This window comes from Platalea leucorodia (genome assembly GCF_965183815.1).
Source record: "Platalea leucorodia genome assembly, chromosome: 9".
In the NCBI taxonomy this organism is placed as follows: domain Eukaryota; kingdom Metazoa; phylum Chordata; class Aves; order Pelecaniformes; family Threskiornithidae; genus Platalea; species Platalea leucorodia.
In genome coordinates this window covers 24,811,395-24,837,034 of record NC_138831.1, presented here as the reverse complement: position 1 = coordinate 24,837,034, position 25,640 = coordinate 24,811,395, and the positions used below count along the sequence as shown (strand labels likewise).

The 25,640-nt window shown below is 39.4% G+C and overlaps 1 protein-coding gene across 1 annotated transcript in view; it reads right to left on the bottom strand.

Moving 5' to 3' along the window:
* Window positions 1-3,194: 3,194 nt before the first annotated feature.
* The window catches only part of FBLN2 (fibulin 2), a 79,306-nt gene continuing 56,860 nt past the window's right edge, over window positions 3,195-25,640 (bottom strand). The window contains exons 8-17 of the mRNA XM_082321453.1: window positions 24,927-25,067; window positions 18,916-19,050; window positions 16,607-16,744; window positions 16,140-16,283; window positions 11,785-11,913; window positions 11,134-11,259; window positions 10,369-10,485; window positions 9,409-9,537; window positions 5,136-5,259; window positions 3,195-4,131 (exon numbers count right to left, since the gene is read on the bottom strand). Coding sequence (XP_082177579.1) covers window positions 3,774-4,131; window positions 5,136-5,259; window positions 9,409-9,537; window positions 10,369-10,485; window positions 11,134-11,259; window positions 11,785-11,913; window positions 16,140-16,283; window positions 16,607-16,744; window positions 18,916-19,050; window positions 24,927-25,067 — 1,541 coding nt within the window. The 3' untranslated portion in view covers window positions 3,195-3,773. The remainder of the gene's footprint in view (window positions 4,132-5,135; window positions 5,260-9,408; window positions 9,538-10,368; window positions 10,486-11,133; window positions 11,260-11,784; window positions 11,914-16,139; window positions 16,284-16,606; window positions 16,745-18,915; window positions 19,051-24,926; window positions 25,068-25,640) is intronic.

Here is a 25,640-nt window from a genome sequence, read left to right as displayed (position 1 = left end):
CTCCCGGGCTGGAACTTTCTCTTCCTCCTGGCATGGGTGGGAGCAATGGAAAGATGAAGAAAAAAAAAAAAAAGAACAAGCAAATGGGGAAGAACAGCCAGGGCTTCTCACATGAGCTATAGAGAATAAGGAGGGAGACAAATAATATGTGACAGATTCCCTGTATCCTGCAAACCAGATGAAAGCAACTCCTCACCCTGCAAAAGTCTGAGGGGAAGTACAAAACTTACCCACCCACAAAGAACACCAATTTTAATTACATACTCAAGACTTTACCCCAGGACCACACAAAAACCCAAATTCAGCACCATAACCGCGTATCACAGTACCAGAGAACTACAAAATCTTATTTCATTTTTGTTACAGTTAACAGCTTACTCTTCTGTGATGGGTGAGCCATACTCTGGTCCCCCAGTGTGAGGAGGTGGAGCAAGGCCCAAGCCAAGCAATCCAACGGCTTTTGTCTACATCAGGCTCACAGAGGAATGCTAGCACAGACTAGTCAGCACCTGCAGTAATCCACATACATATATTTTTTACATACAAAGAGATTGCAAAATACTTCTTCCCTGGTGCAAAAAGGAAACTATTAAAAATATTAGGTAAAAACATCTTTCTTGCCCATCTACTGCTATTTCAACTATATGTTATGTAAATTCCAGTCAAAAGAAAACCTCATGTTTCATTCTGTAATAGACCCATTTGAATTTGCAGCAAACACACAGATTTTCATTTCTTCTTCCTTCCAATGGCACATTTGATCTTCCTCAGTCTCTGGGATCACTGGATCTCCCAAGGAATACAACAGACAAGTACACAGAGGTCAGATCTCATAGAGGCAGGAGTAAGTCACCTGCAAAGCTAAGCAGAATGGGCATTATTCAGACAGGTCACATGAAGGCCATTTCCAATTTTGGGAACATACTAATAATCTGAGTTTTTACACGTATATAATCATATGCCCCAAGTCTGCTATAATTCTTTATTAGGTTTGCAGCTGCTGTCTTCCTCATGAATTTATCAGCTTGCATAGTTCTTGGGTAGCTATTCTTAATTCACCTCAACCAGGCAAGGGGAGGGGGGTGGGCAGGGCATGAAGAAGCTAAGGGAATAAATAAAAGATACTTAACTTACTTGTTAGAAATGGAGAAAAAAAAAAAAGAAAGAAAAATACGGCTGTTCAAGAGAGAATTCAGGAAAGCTATTGCTGTTTTAAGAAAGTGTAAGAGGCTATAAAGGTACAGTCCAGGCCTGAACTCTTTTCACTGAGACCTCTTTTGTGTATGTGGATATACACACTCTCATTCACTGTCTAGGCTACCCAGACAAATAAAGCAGAAGGAGCATTACTAAGGATGGGAACTGGGCCTTCTAGGAGCTAGACCAGGTGAAGGAGACAAAATTCCAGCCCAAAGCCATTGCTACCCAGTGAAAGCATTTCCGCACCAGTCAGTGGGTCATTGGTGGACGTGCCTGTTCAAGTTCAATCATGAGCACTGTCCTAAGAAAAAACAAAGGATGCAGTGCTAACTGTCCCTGCATTGCAGCTCCTACTAAAACTGACAGGGCATACGCTTTGGGTTGCTAAGAAGTAAAAGATTCCTCTGCTTATTTTGGCAACAGAAGAGTGTGAAATTATGTACCATAAGCCCTTCCTTTGCTTTGACCAGTTGCACCGAGCTAGTATTTCTAACCTTTTTGAATACCTACTGGATACAGTGCTGATGAAGACATTTTTTTTTATAACACAGCATTTTTCTTATCACAGTATGCAAAACCTTTCCTAAAACTTTCTTCATCAATTACCTGTCTAGAAAATGAAAAGTTGGTGTTACAAACTGCCAGATCCTTAATATGATTGACTATGGCGCTTTTTAGTCAGCAAAAGGTCTCCAAGTAACAAATGGCTTGTCCATTTGTTCTCTGACAAGAAAGACTGTCGAAGCTTGAATACCATTTACGCTCAATCAAATACTAATGCTGATGGAACTCTGGGTTTCGGTGACTCTTGATGTGCCCCACTGGGGCATGGAGAAATGTTTCACTGCTTAACATGTATACTGCATAATGGATCTGAGAGGCTTTCCTACTCATTGCTGCGGCTGCCTCTTCATCTTGCCAGGCCTGTAGCTGTAAGATACGCATTAATTGAAATGACAAATTGCATAAACATGTGTTTCTTAGTTGGCACTTCCCTGCTAAATGCTTATGAAACTGTTAACTATGGAAAACAAAAGATGGATGGAAAAAGATCACTTTTACAAAATGATTTTTATAGAAAAACCAAATGATTTTTATAGAAAAAAAAAAAAAGAAAAGCTTGATTTGATTTCTCCTTTTTTTGTGTGTGTGTACCTAGTGGTCAAAATAAGATCAACTGTAGAAAACAATGGATTATTATTTTGCCAAGAAAGGTTGGACCAGGTGATCCTTGAGGTCCCTTCCAACCTGGTATTCTATGATTCTATGATTATTAAACTGCAGTGTAGTAAACATCAATATATTGTTGCTATGTTTTTCCTTTAAAACAATTTGCAGAATAATTATAGCTGGAACAAAGGAAGCTCAGAAAAATTCAACACTGGAGCTTTTTTGCTTTTTGGGGAGGGAAAAAAAAAGAAAACAACCATAAAGAAGTTCTGATATTAATTTCTAAATTCTAACAAATACTTCAATTATACTATGCTTTGCCATATCTGGCCTTCAACTTTGGATCTCATCCAGTTTCCTGTAGAACTAGAGGAAATCTAGCTCAAAACTTTGGTTGTGCTATTTTCTAAATGGCATAATACAAACCGCCAATATAACTAGCATTTTCCTCTGTGTCATTTAGTAACACAACTGAAGCAGAAGATAAGCAATTCTCCTTTTTGTTTCTTTAAAATTGCAAGTGATTCCTCAGTAGCACACCCAAGCTTTAAAATAAGGAGCACTAATTGATTATTACATTATTTCTATGTTTCCTCTTGGACATTCCTTTAAGAATTATAAAGCATCTAATTTGCACTTATAGTTACCTAAATAAAATGAGTCTGTATAGAGAGGAATCCCAGCACCTAAAAAGACAACTACTAAAAATGGCAATATGTGAGCTTTTACCCTAGAGCATGACATTCTCTTAAGGCCTTGGTCTTGCACATATTTAGCATATGAGTAGTCCTACTAAAGCAAGACTCGTTAATAGGCTTTTTCACCAGTGGAGTTTTCTTTTATTTATATATATTTTTAGGCAACATATTATGAAAGTTGGAAGGAGGAAAATAAACCAGTAATACGAGGTTAGCTAACCATCAGTGTACACGTATGGCCTTCGACACAGCATCTCAACACAGAGAAACCTCAGTGAAGTCAGTGGCTAAGCCAAACCATAAGTTTGTGTAATAAAGAGAAATTGCTCGAGGTTTTTTCCCTTAGTGGCAAAAAACAATACTCCCAAGTGAACATCTTTCCTCTCTAGTGCAATACCCTGCAGATGTGACTAAACCTAAAAATAATTTCTAAGAACAGGTTCCAGCATTTAACACAATGTATGTACTGACTTTCTAACCCTTCCTTCATTCATTGTCAAATGATGATGTAAAGAATTGCATGAGAAAACAAAACAAAAGATAAAAATTAACTTAATTTACACAACCAATAAAAAAAGTTTAAAGCAATGATGATAGAAAAATAATATAAAGGCTAGATACATTAAATGCCAGTTCAACAGTATTAAGCTTTGGTAGAACAGTTAAAGAGCATAGCACCAATAAAATCCAATGTCAATACATGCTTCAGTACGCATGAGCTGTGATGAAAATGTAAATTTTGGCAAGAAAAGTAGTGTATGTTCCCTGACGCCACAGTTTCATTTCAACATCTAACAAAAAGTCTTTAGGCTCTTTCACTTGTCGCTGAAGATAGACAATGCCCGTGTACGAGTTCAGCCTTCGAGTGCTGAAGTAGTTTTCTTCATTTCCCTTGTTGATAGTAAGGATTATGTTGTCTCCAGCATAGGCAGGCGATGGTCCAATACGGAAAATATGAGCTGGGACCATGATATTGGTTTGGAAGTTCAGCTGGTAATAGGTAATGCGCACTGGGGTATTTTGGCAGTCCAGATAATTAAAACAACTGATTCGTTCACACCTCCTAAGAGATGAGAAATAAAGCACATTCAGTGTCCATCTAATAGCAGGTAAAAATATATGTATTTCAGAGTATTGCAAAAGTATTAGACAAATAGGAATCGCAAACTTCAGCTGTGTAATTATCAGCTGCTTCTTCTGCTTTTACAGTGTCCTTAAAGCATTTGTAAATTATATAAATGTCAGAGTACAACAGTGTAAGAAAAAGATCACGGACATGGGGAGCTGTGTTGGGAAGCTCCACAACGAGGAAAGAGCCAGAGTCATGCTGCAAGCAGCATGGGGCTTGGAAGAGGAGGCTGTGATTCATCACTGATAGCACAAGCCTGGGACAGTGCTCCAAGAAAATAAGAACAAAAACACTTAAAAAGGTAGCTAAAACATGGGAATGGGAAACAAGCTCCTCAACTTGCAAAGCTGCTCAATTCTGTAAGGCAGGAAAAGTATGTTTTGAGTCATAAGCAACCAAATATGGCTTCCCAAAGCACTGGCAGCCATTGAGGCAGGAAGTAGGTAGGGAGATTTTGGGGCTCCCGAGCCTCAGCTGCTGAGGAGCTGGGAGCTGTGGGGGTGTGCCATTCCTGGAACCCTGTGGCTTGGCAAGTTCATTATTCTGCTCCCCTTCAATGTTTCAACACTCTCTGAGGAACTGCAATCTGAATATTAAACAGGGAGCCCCAAAACCACTGTAAAAGTGGTGCACTGAGCAGCCTGGCAGCTACTGCAATGATATAAGCAGCATAGACGATCTTATTTTTTTAAAACTTAATTATAAACAGAGCCCTTTTAGAGCTGCAGCAAGTGTTGACAAATGGGGGCTCTAGGGCTTGGAAGAGGGAAGAGGCAAAAGTCGACAGAAAGTCTATATGGGGAAAGTCTATGTGCTCCAGGTACCAAAGCATCTTCTTAGAGCTCTGAGCACTTACACCCACCCACAAACTTAAGCACTACGTAACATCCACAGGCACGGGAGTGGGCTGCTCACTTTGTTGCACTGGCAATACTTACATGTCAGATACTTTTCTGTAGTTGGAAGGGCACTCGAAGGACAGGCAGCGGAAGCTGCCCTGGATGTTATAGCAAGTCTCTGCAGTTGAGCAGTTATGGGTTCCTACTGCACATTCATCGACATCTAACAAGAAGAAACACAAGTAAAAAGACATGCTAAGTTCAAAAATGAGAAGTAATCACAATTTATGGGCTGTAATATGGTTATGAGACTCTGTGTGCATGAGAAGCAAGAGGAGCCTGTGGGTTTGGCTCTGCAAGCTAAGGGCTCTTTTCTTCACAGCTCACTTGCTGTGTGTTACCTCTTCAGTACCTGTGCCTGCTGCCTGCAGACCAGGACTGTGAGAACCCCAGACAAAACACCTGGGGTGTGAAATGCACATTCAGGTGAGGTGTGTCAGGTTCATCTCTGTGCACAGACACTTGCTGGCATTTGGAGTGACAGGGTAAATCATGCTGATTCCAATTCTGCTTAAATTCATGTCCTCTGCATAAAAAAATTTCCTTCCTTGACATTATCAGTTAATAAGAGATGACAGTACCACTCAGCAGCGTGTGCAATAAACAAGGGAGCCGACTCTTCCCTACAAGCAGCTTATGATCCCTTTCATGCTGTTTGATAGTCCTTCCCCTGCTTGATAGAGACTGTGGCCAGTTGCAGCCACCCAGCGCATGGCCAGGGCTGGCCTTCTACCGTGGGGGAAGTTTGTTTCTTTCTGTACTTCACAAACATTTGCACACTCCTGTGAACCTAGCTATTCTCATTCCAAACACATCTGATGCAACACAGGGTTTAGCTTCCAGTGGAGAATAAACACAAAAAGGAAAAAAAGTTGTCAAAACCCAAGATCCTCCTGTCTTGCCACCTTCCACTGCAATGAGACAAAACATTCACAGTTCAAAATGAACATGAACTTCTAGACAGAATCACCTGTGTCGTCATATTCTCCCTTGCTCCTGAGGTGTCAGAGATGTGCTGCAAGTAATATTATAAACTAGGCTGAAAGGAAACAGAATAAAATAACAGTATAGCAGTAGTCTAAGGCAGTGGAATCCTAAACTTCTCAGACCAGCCAAACTGTTCATCCCCACAGCCACTGTGTAAGCTTTCCACAGCTGTTCTGATTGAAGATAGTTTTTAAATAGTTTCCTGAAAGTGATAGGCCAATTTTTACAGCTTCACAGATCACTGATACTCCTTGAACCAGTTTCATGCTTAGAGCTAGCCTATGTCACGTGTGGTGTTTCTAAACAAGCTGTTCAGCATGTGAGCACAGTGCACATGTGATAAGCTCAATGGCTGCGGGAAGCATCTAACTGGTTTCAAACAGCAGAGCATGCGCACGGACTTGCGCGTGGTGTAAACACTGCATGCAAGCACTGGAGTACAAGGGAGGGACAGTCCTTGATGAAAGGTGGCCACTGCTATAAATCCCTCATACACTGCACATGTGTGTGATCGGAATGGCTCCGTCTTCATGGACAAGGCTGTAAAATGTCCACATATCCCAAGCAAACAAACATTCCCCCATTGCCTAGTCTGTAGAGAGGCCTTCCCCTCCCCAGAGCAAACACACATAATGGATGGAGGGATGCTCTGTGCCTGCCTACACGTTAGCCATTCACAGCCTACTGTGACAAAAGCTATCCCTCAGGAATAAACAAATCCCATCAGAATATAACCAACCCATGTTAAAAGCTAACAGGACCTTCTCACTGACTTTTTGAGAAATGAGAAAGCTGGACTATGCCAGGAGAAGAATTTATCTATGCACGAAAGTTTGTCTGGATTAAAGCAGGTGGCAAATACAAAGCAAAATATCCAGTGCTGTACAGCTGCCTGATCCAGGAGATGTAAGCTTCACCAGACTGACTATTATGAAATATGGGAACTTAAGAACAACACTTTAGAACAAGACACACATTTCTGAAAATTTAAGTTAAATATAAGTATCTCCCTGTAATGAGAAGTAATGTTGCAAAAGACAAAAAAAGAACATTTAAAGCTCAGAGACACTTTATGGCCTAGAGCATAAACGTGGTTACCTAAATAATACATATGCACAAGCCCAAGTCATGGACCTTAAAATGCTGAAAACCAGATGCAATAACAAGGATCCAGCTTGAGCAGAAAATATTGGCAAAGATCTCATAGTCACATTGTGTACTCCCAAATGTCTAGACAACGCACGGAGGCTTTAAAATGAAATAAATGCTAACAGACAAACCACGTGGACTGTGTAGGGCTCTGCAGTTCTGCCAATTGTCACAGAAGAGAGAGACTCTTACAGGAAAACTATAACCTCCCACTCCCTCTGTTCCCCTGGGATGAGAACTGATCTCATACACTGAACTGACTGGTTTAAAAGTCTTGCAAAGAAAAGTATACAATAGGAAGCAGGAGAGAATCAAAGTAAATTAAATCCCTTGCTGATTCACAGAAGTGCCCCTAGGTGAAAAGAAAATTTCTTCATATTGCAATCATTGTCATGAAAGCACTCGCTTCACCAGTTTGGCTGTGCTGCAAAATACCATAAGCAGTTTCTCCAAAAAGATCCATATGTTGAGATGCTATTACATGAGATATAACTCATCTGTTTGAAAAAAAGGATACACAGAATGTACCACCAGTAACTCTTAAGAACTGTTCAGATGATGAGCAACTGGGGCCAGATCTCCACCTGGTAGAAACCAATACAATCTTGAGTTTAGTCCAGCTGCCATCAATTCAGATAAGATGAATTTCATATTCATATGAATTCATATAAGCCTGCCCAAACTTGTAACTACACACTTGCAGAGCTCAAAAAAAGGGAATGTACCCAGGGGTTACTTCCAGCGCCTAACTAAATGCTAGCTTACACAGCCATGCACAGAGCTGCCGCACATGCATTAAGTTTTGCAAGTAGACCCCCTTCACCCTAAGGAGGGTGGCATAGGTACTTCAAAAAGTTTTTCCAAGCATTACTGTAGGGCTAGTCTATACAATAGGAGCCCTCTCCACACAGGGTGAGTGTGCAGGGAAGGTTCCACACCATACAAACAATGTGAGTGCGATCCGTAGGTCCGTGTGGTAAACCTTTTTCCTCCACCTCCAGCACCTGGAGCACGCTGGGTGCCTCCGCCTCGGGAGAGCTGTGCTGGCCGATTAATGCAGTGACTCACACTATTAACTCTGGAAGACATCCTCAGCTCAAATCTCACTGCTGGCAGAGGTGGCAACTAACATGCCAGCACTCAAAGTTAGCAGGAAAAACAAAAACAAACAAAGCTTGAGAGTTATAGCTGCAGTTTTCTAAAGGTGACTTTTACGTAAGAATTTAAACGCACATGGATATAACTGCATTCATACTTAAAAACACATTTAAAAAATATCTTTTAAAATCTTTTAAAGATATTTTAATTGTAATTTAGTCTGTTTCTTTGCTCCAAAGTCAGGATCAAGTATGCTCATGCCGTTCATGATTTACACAGTGTAAATTCACTGCTGTTACCACTAAGAAGAGAATTTAAGCACCAAAAGTTATGTGAAGGGTTCCTGAAAAACAAAGAGCAGGAAATGCCTGGCAGTTAGTGTAACCGACTGCAGGAATGCATGTAGAGTAGGTAAAGGTAATCAGATCTTCAATCATCATTACACAGTCAGTGCATCCTTTGGAAATGGGGGATTTTTACTTCAAAAACAGACAGCTGTGCACCAGATGAAAAACACCAGACACCCAGAAGACATTTCTATGATTCTGGAGAAAAGGGGTTTGTGCATGGGCAGGATTCATGTCATTTATACTAACATTTACTAACACCAATGTAATTAAGCTTAGATGGAAGGCTTCTGGATGTCGAAGTCCCCATTACAGCTCCTACATTCACTCTCCCAGTTTTCTGGGGCAGGAAACTGCAACTCATAATGAAGCCATGGATTTCTACATCTGGCACCTCTAAAAAAACAGATCACTTACTGCTGTGCCAAGGTGCACATACAGCTCATGCAAGTAATCAAGTGCCCCAATTTGAATGATGAAGTGGGCTCCCTTAGGAATTAATTTAAACAATTAGCTCACATTGACAGCTGAGTTGCCACAGTACGTTTTTCTAATACAGGAAAAAGCTGACATTGCAGATACCAATATTTGGCAACTTTGTCAAATACTGGCTTTTTAACAGTGACTAATATAAAACATCGAGGCTTGACTGGATAACCATAATGGCTTAGGTCATTCCAAGGATTAAAGCTTCATGATATAATCCTTTCAGTTCCTAAACTCCTCATTACCTCGACAGGTTCTTCCATTTGCTGCCATGGTATATCCCTGCTCAGGACAAGCACACTGATAACTACCAGGAACATTCACACAGCGGAAAGTACAAAGAATGCCTGCACTCTGTGTGCACTCATCGATATCTGGGAAAAAAAAAAAAAAACCAACACAATTACAAACACATGAAAAAAAGAAAATCAGAAATCTGAAAAGGGAGGCTGTAGAACACAAGGAAATTCTTATCTATCTGATGCATTTATAATATATTCTTAAACAAGAATGCAACCATGACAGTTTGACATTGTTCTAGGACTGTTGATGGTGCTTTCTGAAATGCTGAACACAACACTGCCCCCAAACATACTGATTGCAAGTAGTATGGACTCATGGAAAAGAACAACAAGTCTAGGGCACGTCTGAATTTGAAAAACTCTTTCTGGTACCTCTGTAATTCTTCCAGGATTGCTTTGAGGCCTTCCTTATGCTAGGAAAAAGGTGGGTTTCTTCACCATTTCTTAGAGACTCTCCAATGTGTCAGTATTGGTAACTTCAAGAAAACAGGTAAAACCCTTCCTTTCTCCATTCTGATCAATCTGCTCCTCATTTGCCCACCATGAGCAGAAGTAAGAGCAAGCCTTCACTCAACCGTGGCTGAGTGGAGGCTTTAATTGATGCAGTATAGGTAAACATATCTTCCCTTCTAATTTTTTCAATCATAAGCTCTAGCTCCATGAAACAATGATCTCACAGGTTCTACAGTCACACAAATGTATTCCAGCCGCAGATAGCAGGCATGAAAATGAACTGCATTTTCCAATAGCTGGAGTTATCTTTTGCAGCTTCTGCAGCAGGGTGTAACTCACAATCATCCTTAGGCATCACCTGCAGCATTAGGTGCTGCTGAGAGTTAGACAGCACTTACTGTTAAAGAGTATATGCATATTTAACTTGACCTGACAAAGCAGCAGACTTACCTTTACAAGAATGCCCATCTTCTGCTAGCTGGAAACCTTGCCTGCAGTAACACTGATAGGAACCATAAACATTGGCACATTCCTGGCTGCAGGGACTAGTATCGCATTCATTCACATCTGTATCCAAAAACAAACCCACAGACATTGCCACAATGGTTCAGAACAGTATCTTCCACCATTTCTTGCCTCTGAGAACAGCTACCAGATCCTCCTGGTCATATTGAATAAGGATGGACTAATTTGTCCCAAGAAGATGTTTCTGCTCCCTAGGGAGAATGCCAAGAGGCATGAGGATGTCTGTTGCACCTGAATTTCATTTCTATGTATGCCAATGAAAACACATACACATGCAAACACGTTTCAGACTTTATATATTATGTCTGATTAAAAATATGTAATCATTGCCTTAAAAAAATCATGGAGAACTTAAAAAAATTCTATTCAATTCAAAATCAATTTTTTTCAAGTTTTGTCATGACCAAGTTTCATCTTTATTAAAATCTGAATGAAAAGTCTCCTGTTCTAACTTTGTTATGTTCTCCTTTTCGCTCATCTGGAAGGAAAGGAAAAAGTATGTGAGGGAAAGGAAGAAAGAGGAGAAACTTGTCAGCCCTCATCTGACAGTTTGAGTGTTTGATTGAACATCTGCAAATTTCAGCACACATAAATCATGGGTTTAGTGTATTTATAATTCACCTCAACTCCTTCTCTAAAGTCCCTTAATTCACACTGCAATTTCTTCTTCATGGAAAAAATGTCTGGTACCTTCACAATGCTTCCCATCATAAGATAAGCGGAAACCAGAAGAACAAGTGCAATGGTAGGACCCAGGGGTGTTCTCACACGTGTGCTGACACAGGCGTCCAGGGTAATTCCAGCACTCATTTATATCTGCCAATGTAACATGCAAATATACAATCAACTTAGAAACAAAAGCATCAAACAAGATGCAGGAGGATATTTTTAAAAGTGTCAGAGATTGATTTGCAGAGCATGAAATGCTGCAACCTCAGGTTTTATGCCGTCTGACTTTGTGCTCTAATTGGTGTACAGTAGCAATAAAATACAAAATGCTGTATCATAATCTTTTATGAAGAAAGTTGTGAAATCTTTAGAAAGATAAACTTCTACAGCAGCAGAAGTGTAACCCATAGGATAGTACTTTGCAGATGACTTTAATTGATAACCTGCAGCTAAACCAAACCAAAGGCACCTGGTCTGAAATCACAGCACAGAGTGGCAGAGCTCTAAATGGCCAGTCGCGCTGAATGACAGCCACTTTAGAGGCAATCCCATTATCTCTTGAGGCACTGCATTGCAGAACTAATAACTGCGCACTACAATGGTGCTAAATACTGCCTTGAGGTTCAAGGCTCAATCAATCAGTTGTTTCATCTCATCTTGCGCCTTACATACCAACGCAGCTTCTGCTGAATGCATCATACTGATATCCCATCTTGCAGTCACAGCGATAAGCCCCAGGAAGATTATGACAAATCTGCCCTTCGCCACAACGGTGTACACCAGTTTGACATTCATCCACATCTGCAGAACCAGAGAAAGCAATTAGTTTAAATATAGCTTACTGAAAATCAATGTTTATGAAGAGAAAAAAAAAAATTAAATAACAGGAATAGAAACTGTTAGGGTTGTCCCCTGGACAACAAAGAAAACAAAGAAAATCAGCTTTCCCCACTGTGCTCTTCTCAGAGTCAGCTTTACATATCTCTAAGTCAAACTTTTGAAAAGCAATACATTATCTTAAAAGTGGAAATGGTAACTGTAACTGCAATGGAGCTTTCCCAGCACATTCTGCATTTCAATGTAAACACATTTTGATTCTGATCAAACCATGACATTTAAACACCCTATTCTGATGTTCTGCCATTACGTGAGTCACGGCAAGCCATTTAAAGCAAAACAAGTACTACACAGAAATTCTGCTCATCCTTTCAATTGCTATTTTCATCTCCAGTTGCCCTTTCAATCTTGCTTCTGCTGTCTACCTTTTGCTCTTTCCCAATGTTGATCTTTTTTTCTTTTCTCAATCAACTCACATTTTTATATTCCTTATGGTCTCTCATCCAAAATCCAATACCAACAAATTAGTTAGTTACTTCTCCACTCACATGCATCACTTCCAATCTCATTTTAAAAACCCTCAGATGAAGATGAGATTTTTCAATACACGCTGATTTACAAGACTTGCAACATGACTAAATAGCTCATCAGTATCTAACAAATCCCTGTTAGCATCTGTGACAAGAAGCATCAAAAAGTCTGATTAACCCTCAGAAACTTGTATTTCTTCAAGTATTCTTTCTGCCATTTCCTAAGCCATCAGATCCTGCTTCCTTCCCATTATTCACATCTTCAACTACCTTTACAACCCAAATCCCTGTTCATGTAATATTAATTAGGATGGTAGTCTAAGGCTGGAGGTTCTCCATACTGCCTTATTTGAAGTCATAAATTTGAGCACTATTTCATTTCAAAGGGTTCCTGGGCAGTTCTACAGCCTTGGAGAGCGCTCTGAAAAGCAGTCACTTGCTGAGAAAATGATAGGGAAGTGAAAGCAAGTTGCTTATCACAGAAACTTGGATTTGGAAAAGTAGAGATTGTATCAACCCTGATGAGAGGCGCTAACAAATACTTTGTTCAATATTTCAGCACAGATTCCCACCTACGCAGTCCCTGCTGGCACCAGGGTTAGGGATGGCAGGGAATGCCACTCACCAAGCAAAGAATTCCTGACAGGCTCATAGATTTCTGCTGAAACACTGTCTCCTCATTTTCTTTTAAGATCGGAGGTAGCATCAAAACAAGGAAGTTTCTAATGCAGATAGAAGTTTATAAAGTAGCAGTTTTATTTGTAATGAATTCATGTGTGCAACCATTTCATTAGTTTGCCCAAAATTATATATTCCATTGTGTTCAGACTTTCATTATTTCTAGGGCATTATACCATCAGAAGTGTGCTATATTTCACAACAGTTACAGTAGCTTTCAGTTAAATGTAAGAGTTAGTTTTTAATAACTCATTTACTAAATCAGCAAATGTGCTGGGTTTGGCTGGGATAGAGTTAATTTTCTTCACAGCAGCTATTATGGGGCTATGTTCTGGATTTGTGCTGAAAACAGTGTTGCTAACACAGGGATGTTTTCATTACTGCTGAGCAGGACTTACACAGAGTCAAGACCTTTTCTGCTTCTCACCCCACCCCACCAGTGAGGAGGCTGGGGGTGCACAAGAAGTTGGGAGGAGACACAGCTGGGACAGCTGACCCCAACAGACCAAAGGGATATCCCATACCATATAATGTCATGCTCAGTATATAAAGCTGAGGGAAGAAGGAAGGGGAGGACCTTCAGATTGATGGCGTTTGTCTTCCCAAGTAACCATTACCCGTGATGGAGCCCTGCTTTCCTGGAGATGGCTGAACACCTGCCTGTGGATGGGAAGTAGTGAATGAATTCCTTGTTTTGCTTTACCTATTAAACTGCCTTTATCTCAACTCATGCATTTTCTCACTTTTACTCTTCTGATTCTCTCCCCCATCCCACTGAGGGGGAGTGAGCGAGCGGCTGTGTGGAGCTTAGTTGCCAGCTGGGGTTAAAATATTAACATTTTAAAGAGAAACGAATCCTCTAAACAGAGACCAAAGATGATCATAAAAGATGACCGTACAAGTTTAGTTCTGCTGAAGAAACATGTGCAGATGATGTACTTACTACTGTGAATAAATCTGAATCAGGAATCTAATTAGCTATTGTAATGCCTTAAAGAAACCAGTCTTTATCATAGAGAGGGGAAATTAGGACCATATGCTTTTCTTTTTTCTTCTCCATGCTCTCTGCCTACTTAAAGAAAGCCACACCAAAAAAATACCAAAAGATAGAGACTGCAAAGAGAGTGCACACAGCAAAGACAGAGAAATTACCAATTAACATTATACATTTGTTTTACTGCAATCAAACTAGAGAAGCTTCCTTATACCTGCTCCTTAAAAGCATTGTCAATCATGTAAAGTAGAGACAAAAGTATCATCAGTAATTACAATGCATTGTGTTATCTCATCATGCTTTAAAAGATATAAATCCTGTATGAACAATGGCAATTTCCTCCTCTGTCACATATTTACACACAGTCACTCTCTTTTAGGAACAACTAGGGAAAAAAAGCTAGATTCTTCCTATAAATCATCAGGTTGAAGTTTAGGAACATAATTTGCCCAAGCTATTAGCAGGGCTTGAAAATGAAAGCTGTTAGCACTACAGCCAGGACTTCCAAGCTGCTCAGTGATGACTGCTGACTTGTGAAAAAAATGGCATTCATGGAGATGTTGGCATGGTGGTAACCCTAAAAACAATTTCAGGGTCACCACACTTCAGGTGGTGCAAATGTACCTAGCTCAGTTGACTTTGCTGAAACAGGACTGATCGAAAACAGCTGAAGAACTGTGTCTTTACAGCAACCGAGAGACAGGACTTTTGGACCTTCCCTTTGTAACAACTGGAATATTTCAGTCTGCTATATAACAGGACAGCAAATGAGACTGCACTACTTTACCCGAATTTACGCAACACAACCCCCCAGAGCTGTATTAGGAAGCTTTCTCAATTTCCTCAGTTACACATATAAATTGTCCCCGTCTTCTGCTACTTCCAAATCTTCCCCACCTTCTCACTGGCCAAGCATGGTCTGGATAGTCCTGGGGGTAAAATCATGAAGGGAGATAGAGCATAATGAAGACCAAAATGGAGAATGCAGAAATTTATGCAGAAATGGGGTCTATCTATACCACTATTTTTCACTACAAGTTGCTAGTCATGACCAACTTAATAGCTGCCAACATGGCTTCCACCCACCTGTAGCATCACAAAGCACATTTTGGTTTTTTTTCATCCTTCCTTTTATTCAAAGGGAACATAAGTAGAAATCATTAGGATATCATCACTAACCAAAATGCTGATTTGTCATTTCTTTTTTTTTTCCTGCTGTCATTTTATGGTTTCCTACTTTGTACAACACAGAACATAGGGAATTAAAGAATACACAGCCAGCCTTGCCTTGGGCACCAAGGGCCAAGCTTTCAATTCCTTTGTGCCTAGTGTGCTCATTTACAGAACAAATGCTAATAACAGATGAAATCTGCTATTCTGAGTCAGTAACTCCATAAACACATTGGAACAAATGCAAATCAGTATCAAGCTGCATGCCAGCCTATATGAACATTTCAACATTCTTTTCACAAAGAAAGCAAGAATTTATCGTAAACATACACACAACTGGATGTAAATAGGGAACACCATTCATAGCGCTACAAAGAATATCCACTTAGTACTACTCTCACGAGTCCACAAACTCAGTGTTTCTCATTTGCTGCATCCCTTGACTTCAGATCATATCACTTACAGTGAGATACTGTAAAAAATAGCAAAGCATCATGGTTCTGACTGACAGCATGAGTTTAAAAAGTAACTAACTAAATCACATTCACTCCAGAACGGAAGCCAGTAAATCCCATATGCAGTCAAAACCAATGTCACCCAGTGTACCAACAGGAACTCCATGCAGCAGTCAGACATCAGTGCAGCATCCTGTAGTGCAAACAAATCACTGAGCTGCTTGGACAGCAAAAGCATACAGCAAATTCCCATTCCTCAAATACATTTAGGAATCTGGAGGTAACTCAAAACCTCTTTTTAGAACCGAAATCTACTTTCTCCTCTGAGAGGGAACCTGACCAGACACTGGAATCTGACCTTACCGATGCATCGGGTTCCCTCCTCATTGGAGTGGTAGCCTCTGCTGCACGTCAGCATGTTCCTTTGGCAGTTGTAAGACCCAACGGTATTGATGCAGTTGAATCCTGGTTTACATGGCTCAGGAAGAGATGTGCATTCATTAATATCTGGTGAAGAAAAAGAATTAGAATAGCGAGAGAAGCTATTTAACCTTTCTGGTCTGTTCTCTTCCAGCTGTCATTTCTTTTCCTTCATTTCAATTTATTGTGCTACAAAGATAAGGCTGATGAAGGTCTGCTGTGGTAACACTTTCAAATTCAATATGCAAGTATGTACATCTTTAAAAGGACAGCAATGTTTAAATTAAATTCACAGCAGGATTTGAGGAAAACTACATGTGGTCAATATAGACCCCTTGGACAGGCTAAAAGGAACAGGAATTGGCCAGTGCTGCTGCACATACTACAAACATACTGCTGGCCACACTTACCAACACAGTTTCCCTCAGGGTCTTGTAAAAATCCATCCATGCAGCGTTGCTTTGACTCACAGTAGAATGATCCTTCTGTATTCTGACAAATGAAGTTTACTTTACAACCATGAGTTCCTCTCTCGCATTCATCAATATCTGTTAATCAGATCAAAACACCAAATTGTGACTAGTTAAGCTGTAATTTTCAGTAGTCTTCATGACTAGTTAACTTCTCAGAAAGGAAGTTAGGAAGCATTATTTAAACCAGACACCCAACATTGCCTATGGGAAATCTGAGGTTTAGATGTGTTTGCTCTTGGACATTCACTTCAGCATAGGCTTCAGAATTTGTCAGGTCTTGCAGCAAATTTGATTCAGGTCCCTAGGGCCTTGTTCACAGCATCTCTTGTAAACCACAAATACTGAAACATCTGCAGTTTTAAAATCCTAAAGACCCAAATTAAAACTAGGAATAAGGTACACATAATAAAATGTGTACCACACTCTTTCAAAAGCAAAATGGTCTCTTATTCCTTTTATACCTCAGGAATTCTAGGTAGAAACCTACTTCCACTGAATTTGGTACTAACAGGGTACCTCATTTGAACGGGTCTGGGATTTCACTGTGTACACAGGCACGTGTGTGTATATATATATATATGTACTTACGTACACAGAACACACACTTATCCAACTCTGAAAACTATTCTGAAAAAAATCTGAATGAGACGTAGTAATATTAGTAACAAATTTTGCTTTTTTTTTCTCTTACTCTGCAGCCAGACCTCAACACAGCTTTCTCATTTTTTATGTATATGAAATTATTTCTCAAATTATGTTCTCCAACTTAATGCTTGCTTTCTAGGCACATTGAAAACACTTCCTGCAAGTTTCAAACTTATAAATTTACACCCAACTGTTCTGTGTTGAGTAACTGCAAGGATCAGCTGGTATAGTGGCATTGCTTCCATTTTCCAGTTGAAGAAACCCCACCTAGGAACAGACTTCAGCTATAAATACGTTCGAAATTCAGTACCTGTGAATATTTTCAAATGCTGCTTTAACATACACTGGTTCCTGAGGACACTCCCTATGATGAACATCTTTACTAGAAGAGAAAGACAAATGGAGGAAACTCCACAATTGAGGAGTCCCCACTCCTCCAGGCAGACAAGGGGAGAACTGCTGGCACTTCTCTTTCTATTCTAACTCCTCAGTTAAATATTAAGGTCACAAGGGAACGTCACCAGTCTCCCAGAACATACTATATTAATAAGTCTTCCTACCATATTTATAGACTGAGACAAAGAAAAATGTGGAATTGAGTATTTCATAAACCTCATTTGCAAATTCAAGTTATCTGTAGGCAATTTTAAAATTTCAGAACTACTCTGTGTAGTCTTTCTTATAAGTCATTAATTTAAAGGCTACTTTAAAACAATTTGTAAATTTTATAATCTGTTATAGTCTAGCTTTAAAACTAGAAAGCAATTTAGGTTAGCAATAAATGTTAGAAATGCTAGAGAATCAGACAATACAACAAGACATTCACAAACAGCCTCTTCAATTAAACCAAGGTTTACTTAGGACAGCTGTATATAAGGCGAGATTTCTGATAATTTTTATTTTATAACCTTATGTTATATGTCAAGAGCTAAGTTCTTTCCTTAGGCATCTCTTACTGCAGCTGTCAGGAAACCCTTCGTGTAAAAAATTTGGGAGTAAATAACACTAACTTTTGCCCTGGAAGGCAGGGCACATGTGTCTCTTGCATACCCCTGTGCTGCAGAGCAACTTCTGCTATGCTGTGACTACCAAGGTTAGCTTCTCTGCTAGACCTCTTAAAGACCAAGAAAGGGGAGATGAAGAACAACTTCTTAACCCGATGACCATTCCAGATGTAAAGAAATGCAGACAGACCTCCTAAACACAGGAAGGACTGGACTGAGTCAGCCCCATGATCCATTCAGGCTGTGATTCAGTGTTCAACAGCAAACAGTACCAGCCCCTTCAGAGAAAAGCAGAGATAGGCAGAGGAGCGTAACAGGAATTCCGCCATCAGTGATCTCTCTCTCTAACACCTTAAAAACAGGGTAAATACTAATTCATAAGGTTTCATCCATTTTCCTAATAATTTATAGTTACTGCTGGAAACTATTTCAAATAAGTGAATGTACAGAAGGGGCCTATGAAGCCAAACATTTCCATGATGATCAGCCTTTTTTAGTTACAACCCTGATATCACAGACCAGCAACAATAAAATGTTTTGTAATCCCTTTCCTTTTTGGTAACAGCAATTGCATCAGCTGAAAAACACTTGTCTTACCAACACATTCTCCATCCTTAAGTTCGTAACCTGGCTGACAGCTCAATTCCTGGAGACATTTGAATGATCCCATCGTGTTGACGCAGTGCTCTCTCTGCTGGCAGGTGTGCGTATCTGTTACGCATTCATTAATGTCTACAAGAAATAGTTAAACAATTCAGTGCCTTGTATTTATCAAGTGATCTGCCTCTTCCTGCTCTTTTGGAAGGAGTCAAAAGCTCATGTGAAACCATTTCTTCCAAAAGATAGTTAATATAGACTTTGTTACAGTGTTCTGATGAAAGGTTTTTTTTATTCTAGGATCTTTTGTTAACACAGAGTAACTTGAGACACATCACACGGAGATTTCCTTCTCCTCCCCTCTTCCTAAATGTGCAGTGGATGGTGTGGGCATTGAGGACAAGGGATGGACAGAACTGATTATACACAGAGTGGGCAGAGGACTGATAATCAGCTTCTGGTTTACTGAATGAGAAAGCGATTAATGATTATTGCCCATTACCAGGTTTTCATTGCTCAGGCTAAATATCGGTCCTGCTGCTTCGTGCCAGATCAACAGGAGCTGCTGTTGTGGAACTACTTCAAGAGATAGGTACTGAAAATGCCTGCCCCACTGAAGGTGGAGTCATGTAACATTTATTTCCTAAGGAATGTGTCATTAGAACTGGATACACAAGAAAATATGGAGAGAAGAATCCTGAAGGCTCAATCAAGTTTGCAAATTTGTATTTAAATCTTTAAAGAGATCTGATTTCAGCAGGTGGAGTAGTCAAAAAGTTCTTTTAAAAAAATCACTTAAATACAAGATTGAGGAATGTAGGACAATTTGGAAAGGAATATGCCACACCTTTAAAATTATATGTATTGATAGGCTTGGATGAAATAATCTCAAATTCAGGTTTTGCTTATTTTAATAATGAAAGCTAAGAATAGCACAATGAGCAAATACTTAGAATCAACAAAAAGGGGTAGAGACTGGGAAGAGAAACTTTCCTGCCATTCTCCACAAAATCTTACACGTTCACAGTTCTATATAAAGCTAAGAAGTATTTCTAGAGCTAACAAAAGCCAAATGTGACCATAACCATTACCAATCATCCGGCTTCTCTGTGCATGAAGCTGTTTTCATACTACACAATAAAGCAAGCATTGTTTAAATCAGATTTTCATTTTGGCTGTAGAACCTCATTCTCAGATAAGTACAACATCAGATATATTACTTCCCCTTGTGGAGCATGAAAACAGGAAAAGCCATTTTAAAAGCTTTTTGTCTTAGAAAACATGTCAGCTTGTTTTCTACCAAACAGATGAGGAGAAGCACCAAGAAATTTCAGTTCCTGCTGAAGTCAGCTAACTGCTGATGTGCACTGAGTTTTGCAAGACCAGTATGTTAGCTTGGTGCCATTTCACTTTTCATTTATTTGTGTTTTCTTTTTGTTTGCCATTGCTATTTGTCACATGCTGTGTACTTGCTTTCAAAGCCAGCTAATTAATCCACAGCAAGGTCACTACCATCAGCTGGATATCTTTCTGCCTGTCCCCCATGATGTTTGAGTGCCACTGAATGGCAGGTACTTGCCTACCCCAAAGTTTTTACAGTGTTATGTCCTCCTACCGCTTGTACAGTTTCTCAGTTTCTACACATTAGAATGAAGAGAAAGCAGCAATATTCTCATAAGTGGTCTTGGGGGAAAAAAAAAACCAAACCACCCAAAACTAAAAAAAAGAACCCTCACATGCTGGGAGAAGAATATGAGCTGCTGTGGTAAACCTCTCCCACCTAACTAGACTTAGTTCTTAAATAAATTTGAGATTTCTTTTTTTTTTTTTTTAAATTGTAGAGAAAAATGGCTATGGATAGACACTTCACAGCATCCAAACCAGTGCAAGACTTTGTACTGGCTACACAACAGATCTGAGATTATCTTTCCTTGCAAACGACAAAAAGCCTTCTCATATAAACAAATTGTCAGCACTACACCGCATCATATGAACTTAAGTCAGTTCAGCACAATGTCAAAAGGGCCACTATGAGGAAAGCATGTTTGTCTGAAATACTACCCAAACAAGGTAGGAAGTTTTCCACCTGATCAGCAGGTATAAACAGGTAAAAAGAAGGTTAAGATTTCACAGAGAAAAAAAATCTAATATAATTTCATGTTTTGTCTATATTTTTTGATTCAATGTTCAAATTTCTGAGTACTTGAGAAAATAAGTAGAACTGGCTCAAATACATCTGAGGAAATTGTAATTATAGAAACTGTAAGATTACATGCAGAATTTTTGCTTTCAATGAAAGTTTTGTGCACAAGCGATACACTGACAATCTCTAAAGCCTAATGATTGTGACCTGGGCTGAGATGCAAGGCTTAAACTATGAACCATGCAGTATGCAAAGCTCTGCTCTGTCCTATCCAATGTTAGGGCATGAATCTCCATCTCTGATATCAGGCCAGTTGCCAGTCCACCAAAGTTCACTTTTCATTTTATTGAACAGACATGCCCTTTTTTGTTCATTTTTCTAAACAAATTCCTAAACGGTCATGCCACAAAATGAGATCTCAGAAGACTTGCAGCATCTTTCTAATGAGTTCCAATCTGTCCATGTCATTGCTCTCACTATCAATGCCTGCCGCAAAAGTATCCCTTAGCTTGAGCGTGAAGGTGGGAAAAGCCATCTTTGGGAAGGTGGTCCCAGTTTGTGCTGGGACAGCACACGAGCTCCTGCGCTAGCTCTGTTCAGCCCAGGCTGTACCCAGTATCATTTTGCTCTACTATTATGGCACAAGGTAGAGGGGAGTGAAGACTGAATACATTTTTATAAAACAAGACAATCCCTCTCTCCTTTTTTCCTCCCTCTTGATCATGCAGAAAATCAAGAGTGCCCATAACCTGTCTCTCTTCAGTACTGGAAACCAACTCAACAAGTCAGTAAGATGCTTGACAGAGCACTAGGTAAAATATGAGTTATTTTTTCAGTTTGAAACAAAGTTAATTCCCAACACTGGACCAGCTGTAGTCTTCATCCAACACAATTGACTGTGAGGTAGGGCAAGATTATATTTATAAAACAACAGGAATAAGAGGAAAAATAATTCAGTAATATATTAAAAACAAGTCACAGTTATTTTTTGAGAAATCTACTACGTCTATGTGTGTGGCAACAACGTTCCTCACTTTATGTCAGTAAAAACCAGAATAAAATGTAATCTTGTAATATCTCTCTTTTTCCCCTGGAACTGTTGTTGAAAACAGCAACATACACATGATCCCTGAGTATATCTGTTGCATCTAAGAAGCTGACATTTTTGCTAGGGAATATCAACATTTACCTAGTGCTATTTTTTTCAATACATACTTTGACATTAAAAATTAGTTTTTATGCACATTTTATAAAAATGTGAAATGCAGACTTTTTTTTGTCCTGCATCTGTAGGTTCTCATTTTTTTTTTTCTCTCTTAATATTACTTTAGCTCAATTTGTTTTATGGAATACATCTGTTTAATTTAGACCCGTTGTTCTTATGCAACCACCCATCCTGTGCTCACACACAGACCCTATGGTTCAGCAATAAAATGACCACTTACTGCTCACTCTGGCAGGAGGGAAAATGTAGATGGGAGTAGCAAAGAAAGTAGCAAAAAGTAGTCTCCCATCAGTGTGCATGTGGGTGGTGGTAATGACTTTGCCTGAAAGTCACCAGGAAAAGCAATCCACATTAAAAACATCCAACCTGGCTCTTATCTCTGGAGAACATGGAACTTTCAAGCCTAAAGACATTTTAATATCTGTTCACAAAGTTACACAAAGCTGCTGTGTGCAAGCTATTTAAACAGCTGGTGACTCTTCATTGTCCATGGCTGCCTTTCAGGAATTCTGGATATCTGCTCTTCAATGCACCTGGAATTATAATCTTCCACAGTTTGACTAAAGGAAATTCAACAGATGATAGATAAAAGGTTATCAGCTGTTTTGTTGCTGTGCAAAGATTGTTCCTCCCATCCCTAAAATATGCAAACAGTAACATCATTAAAACAACAATAATTTGCAAACAAATTACCAAGCTTTCCTCATGGTGTTTGAGATAGCTCAAGATGGAGCACAAAAGCAATTAGGCTGGAAAAAGATACCTCAGGCAAATATGGCTGCAATGAGGCAGCTGAACAAAACAGAAACCACAGTATGCTTGTGGCTTTCCCCTTTGACTAGAAAAGCAGGGAAAATATTAAATATGGCTAATGTTCTCCAGGCACAACACACAGACCAGAGCCGTATATGAGTAGGGAGAACACAGGGTATAGCTATCCAAAAAGAAAGAGAAACTTCAAAGTTTTCTAGATTATTTACAAGGATACCTGTAAAAAAATGACTTGCAGTAGAGAAATACAGAGCTTTGTTATTTAGTGAGGGAGAAGAGGATCTTTTAGCTTTACAAATGAGAGTTTTATCTTTCATTTTATTAGCGATGCCTGAGGTTTATCTTACATCAGTCACAATAAAACTCTGTTATAATGTCATGTGGTAGAGGACAGGGGAGGAAGAAAGTGAATAAAAGGAAGCACTTGGCATCTTCTATAGCACCTTTTGCCAAAGTTGCTGACAAACATGCATTAACTTAGTTTCAAATGCTCCTGGGAAATGTAGAAAAGGACAGATATAACCCTACTGCATAGTCCAGGAAAAACATCAGGGGATTAAATGGCAAGATTTTCAGAAGCAGAAAGCAAGGTGAGGCAGTTCTTTCAACTGCTCACTTACCAGACCTTATATTCAGAAGTGTGGTACATGCAGCAGGCTCTGTGAAAGCCATGAAACACACCATGCAGACTGTGGACAGCTACAAATACCATCTTCCATCTCACAATCTGATATTTTCTCTGTAAAGGCATCCTTCCTTCCAGTAGTGTTCTCTCAGCCATTTAATTTAACTAAATAATTTAATCAGTTTTCCATGCTTACCAGTATCTCTGATTTCAAAATAAATAATAAAAAAACAAAATAAAAATCCAATTTTGACTATTTAAGGAAAAAACCAGAAGATAGTAAATCACATTTCTGCTCTAAACTATGACACTGTATAAACTTTCCTGCTCATGCTCTCATGCCATATGATGCTCATTAATAAGATGAGATCATAGAGCTTTAAAAGATAGGAACAAAACCAAAGCTGTGATGGTCAGAGAAGCAACTATATGTTATGTATGTGGGGAGCAGGACAGAGGTGGAAGAAGGCAAATGTATTCACACATGACATTATAGTCACAGGCACTGCTGCTTTCATTAATGACTAGAGGTCTCCAGGTGCTCTGTTTTTCCAGGCATTACCACACAGCACTGCTGCAGCTCAGGTGCCTCCTAAACCAGCCTCTAGAAAACTACCCCAAATAGAAACGATATTTCATAAGCTCAGGCCTTGACTTTTTGAAGCAAATCCTCATAAATACACTTGTAAAAATAGACTGGTTTCTTAAATAGCAGGGATGATACAGCAGAATTATGATGCATCTTCAACTTTTACACAAAGAAATTTGTGCCAGAATCAACAAAGGACTAATCTGAATTTTAAAATTCCATCACTTTGGAATGGATCTTGTCCATTGCCCGGACTGATGCAGATTTCTTGAGCTGTATTTATGAAGTTTTGTTGTTTCATGATGTCTGGGGATTTGGTAGTATTGACACTGTCCAGAGAGATCAACTGCTATGTTTTCTTAGTCCAGTTTAATAGTCATCAGTACTGCTGTGGTCATCATACCTATGAACTTTTATGACTTTTGAGCAAAGTTATATGTATCCTGAGAATGTACTGCTAGGGAAAAAGCCAAATAGCATACAACTCATGATGTTAAGTGGCTGAGCAAATGGTGCACATGTGTTTTTACTAACAACTCATATTGAAATGTCATATGCAAAGATGGCCAGAGAGCCTTTTAGCACAAATGGTTTAAATGCATTGCAGAGCATGAAGAATTATGATGCTGTGGTGAATGGCTTATACCTATCATCTTACCAACACATTTTCTACGCCTGTTGAGTATAAAGCCCTCTGCACAGATCACTCTGTGGTTGACACAGTAGAATGATCCCAATGTGTTCACACATAATTGTCTTCTGGAACAAGCATGAGCACCTGTGAGGCACTCATCCAAATCTATATCAACATGTTGCAACCAAAAGGGAAAAATAGAATTCTATTAGAACAATTTCTGAAATGAAACAACACTTCTTTCACGCTGCAGATCTCTAAATGAAGTGCGTTGGAGCTACCACATCAGCACCATGCTATAATATATACAGTGTTACACTGAAAATAGGGCTGGAATAAAACCTTGGAGATCATCTAGTCCTTGCTCGCACCCCTACACTTTTGTCATTCCAGAAAGAGCCATTCTTAAAAACAGGCAGTCACACAGATGCAATGCACACTCTTTGCAGGAAACCTGTTCCACTGCATCACCACCCTTACCATCAAATACTTGCTTAGGTTATAAATGTCCCTTGCTACAACTTAAACTCACTACTTCCACTGACATTTCTGAATGTTTTCACCTCCTGTAGGAAAATGACTGCCTTGAAATGCCCCTTTTGATTCTGAGATTAATTAATCAAATTAGCTTCCACCACACTTGAGTAAGCAATGCACAGTGAATATTTTATCTCATGATATTAAATTCCCATTTTCTTCACAGTCTATCTGGAATTTCACGAAAATGATTTGTTATTC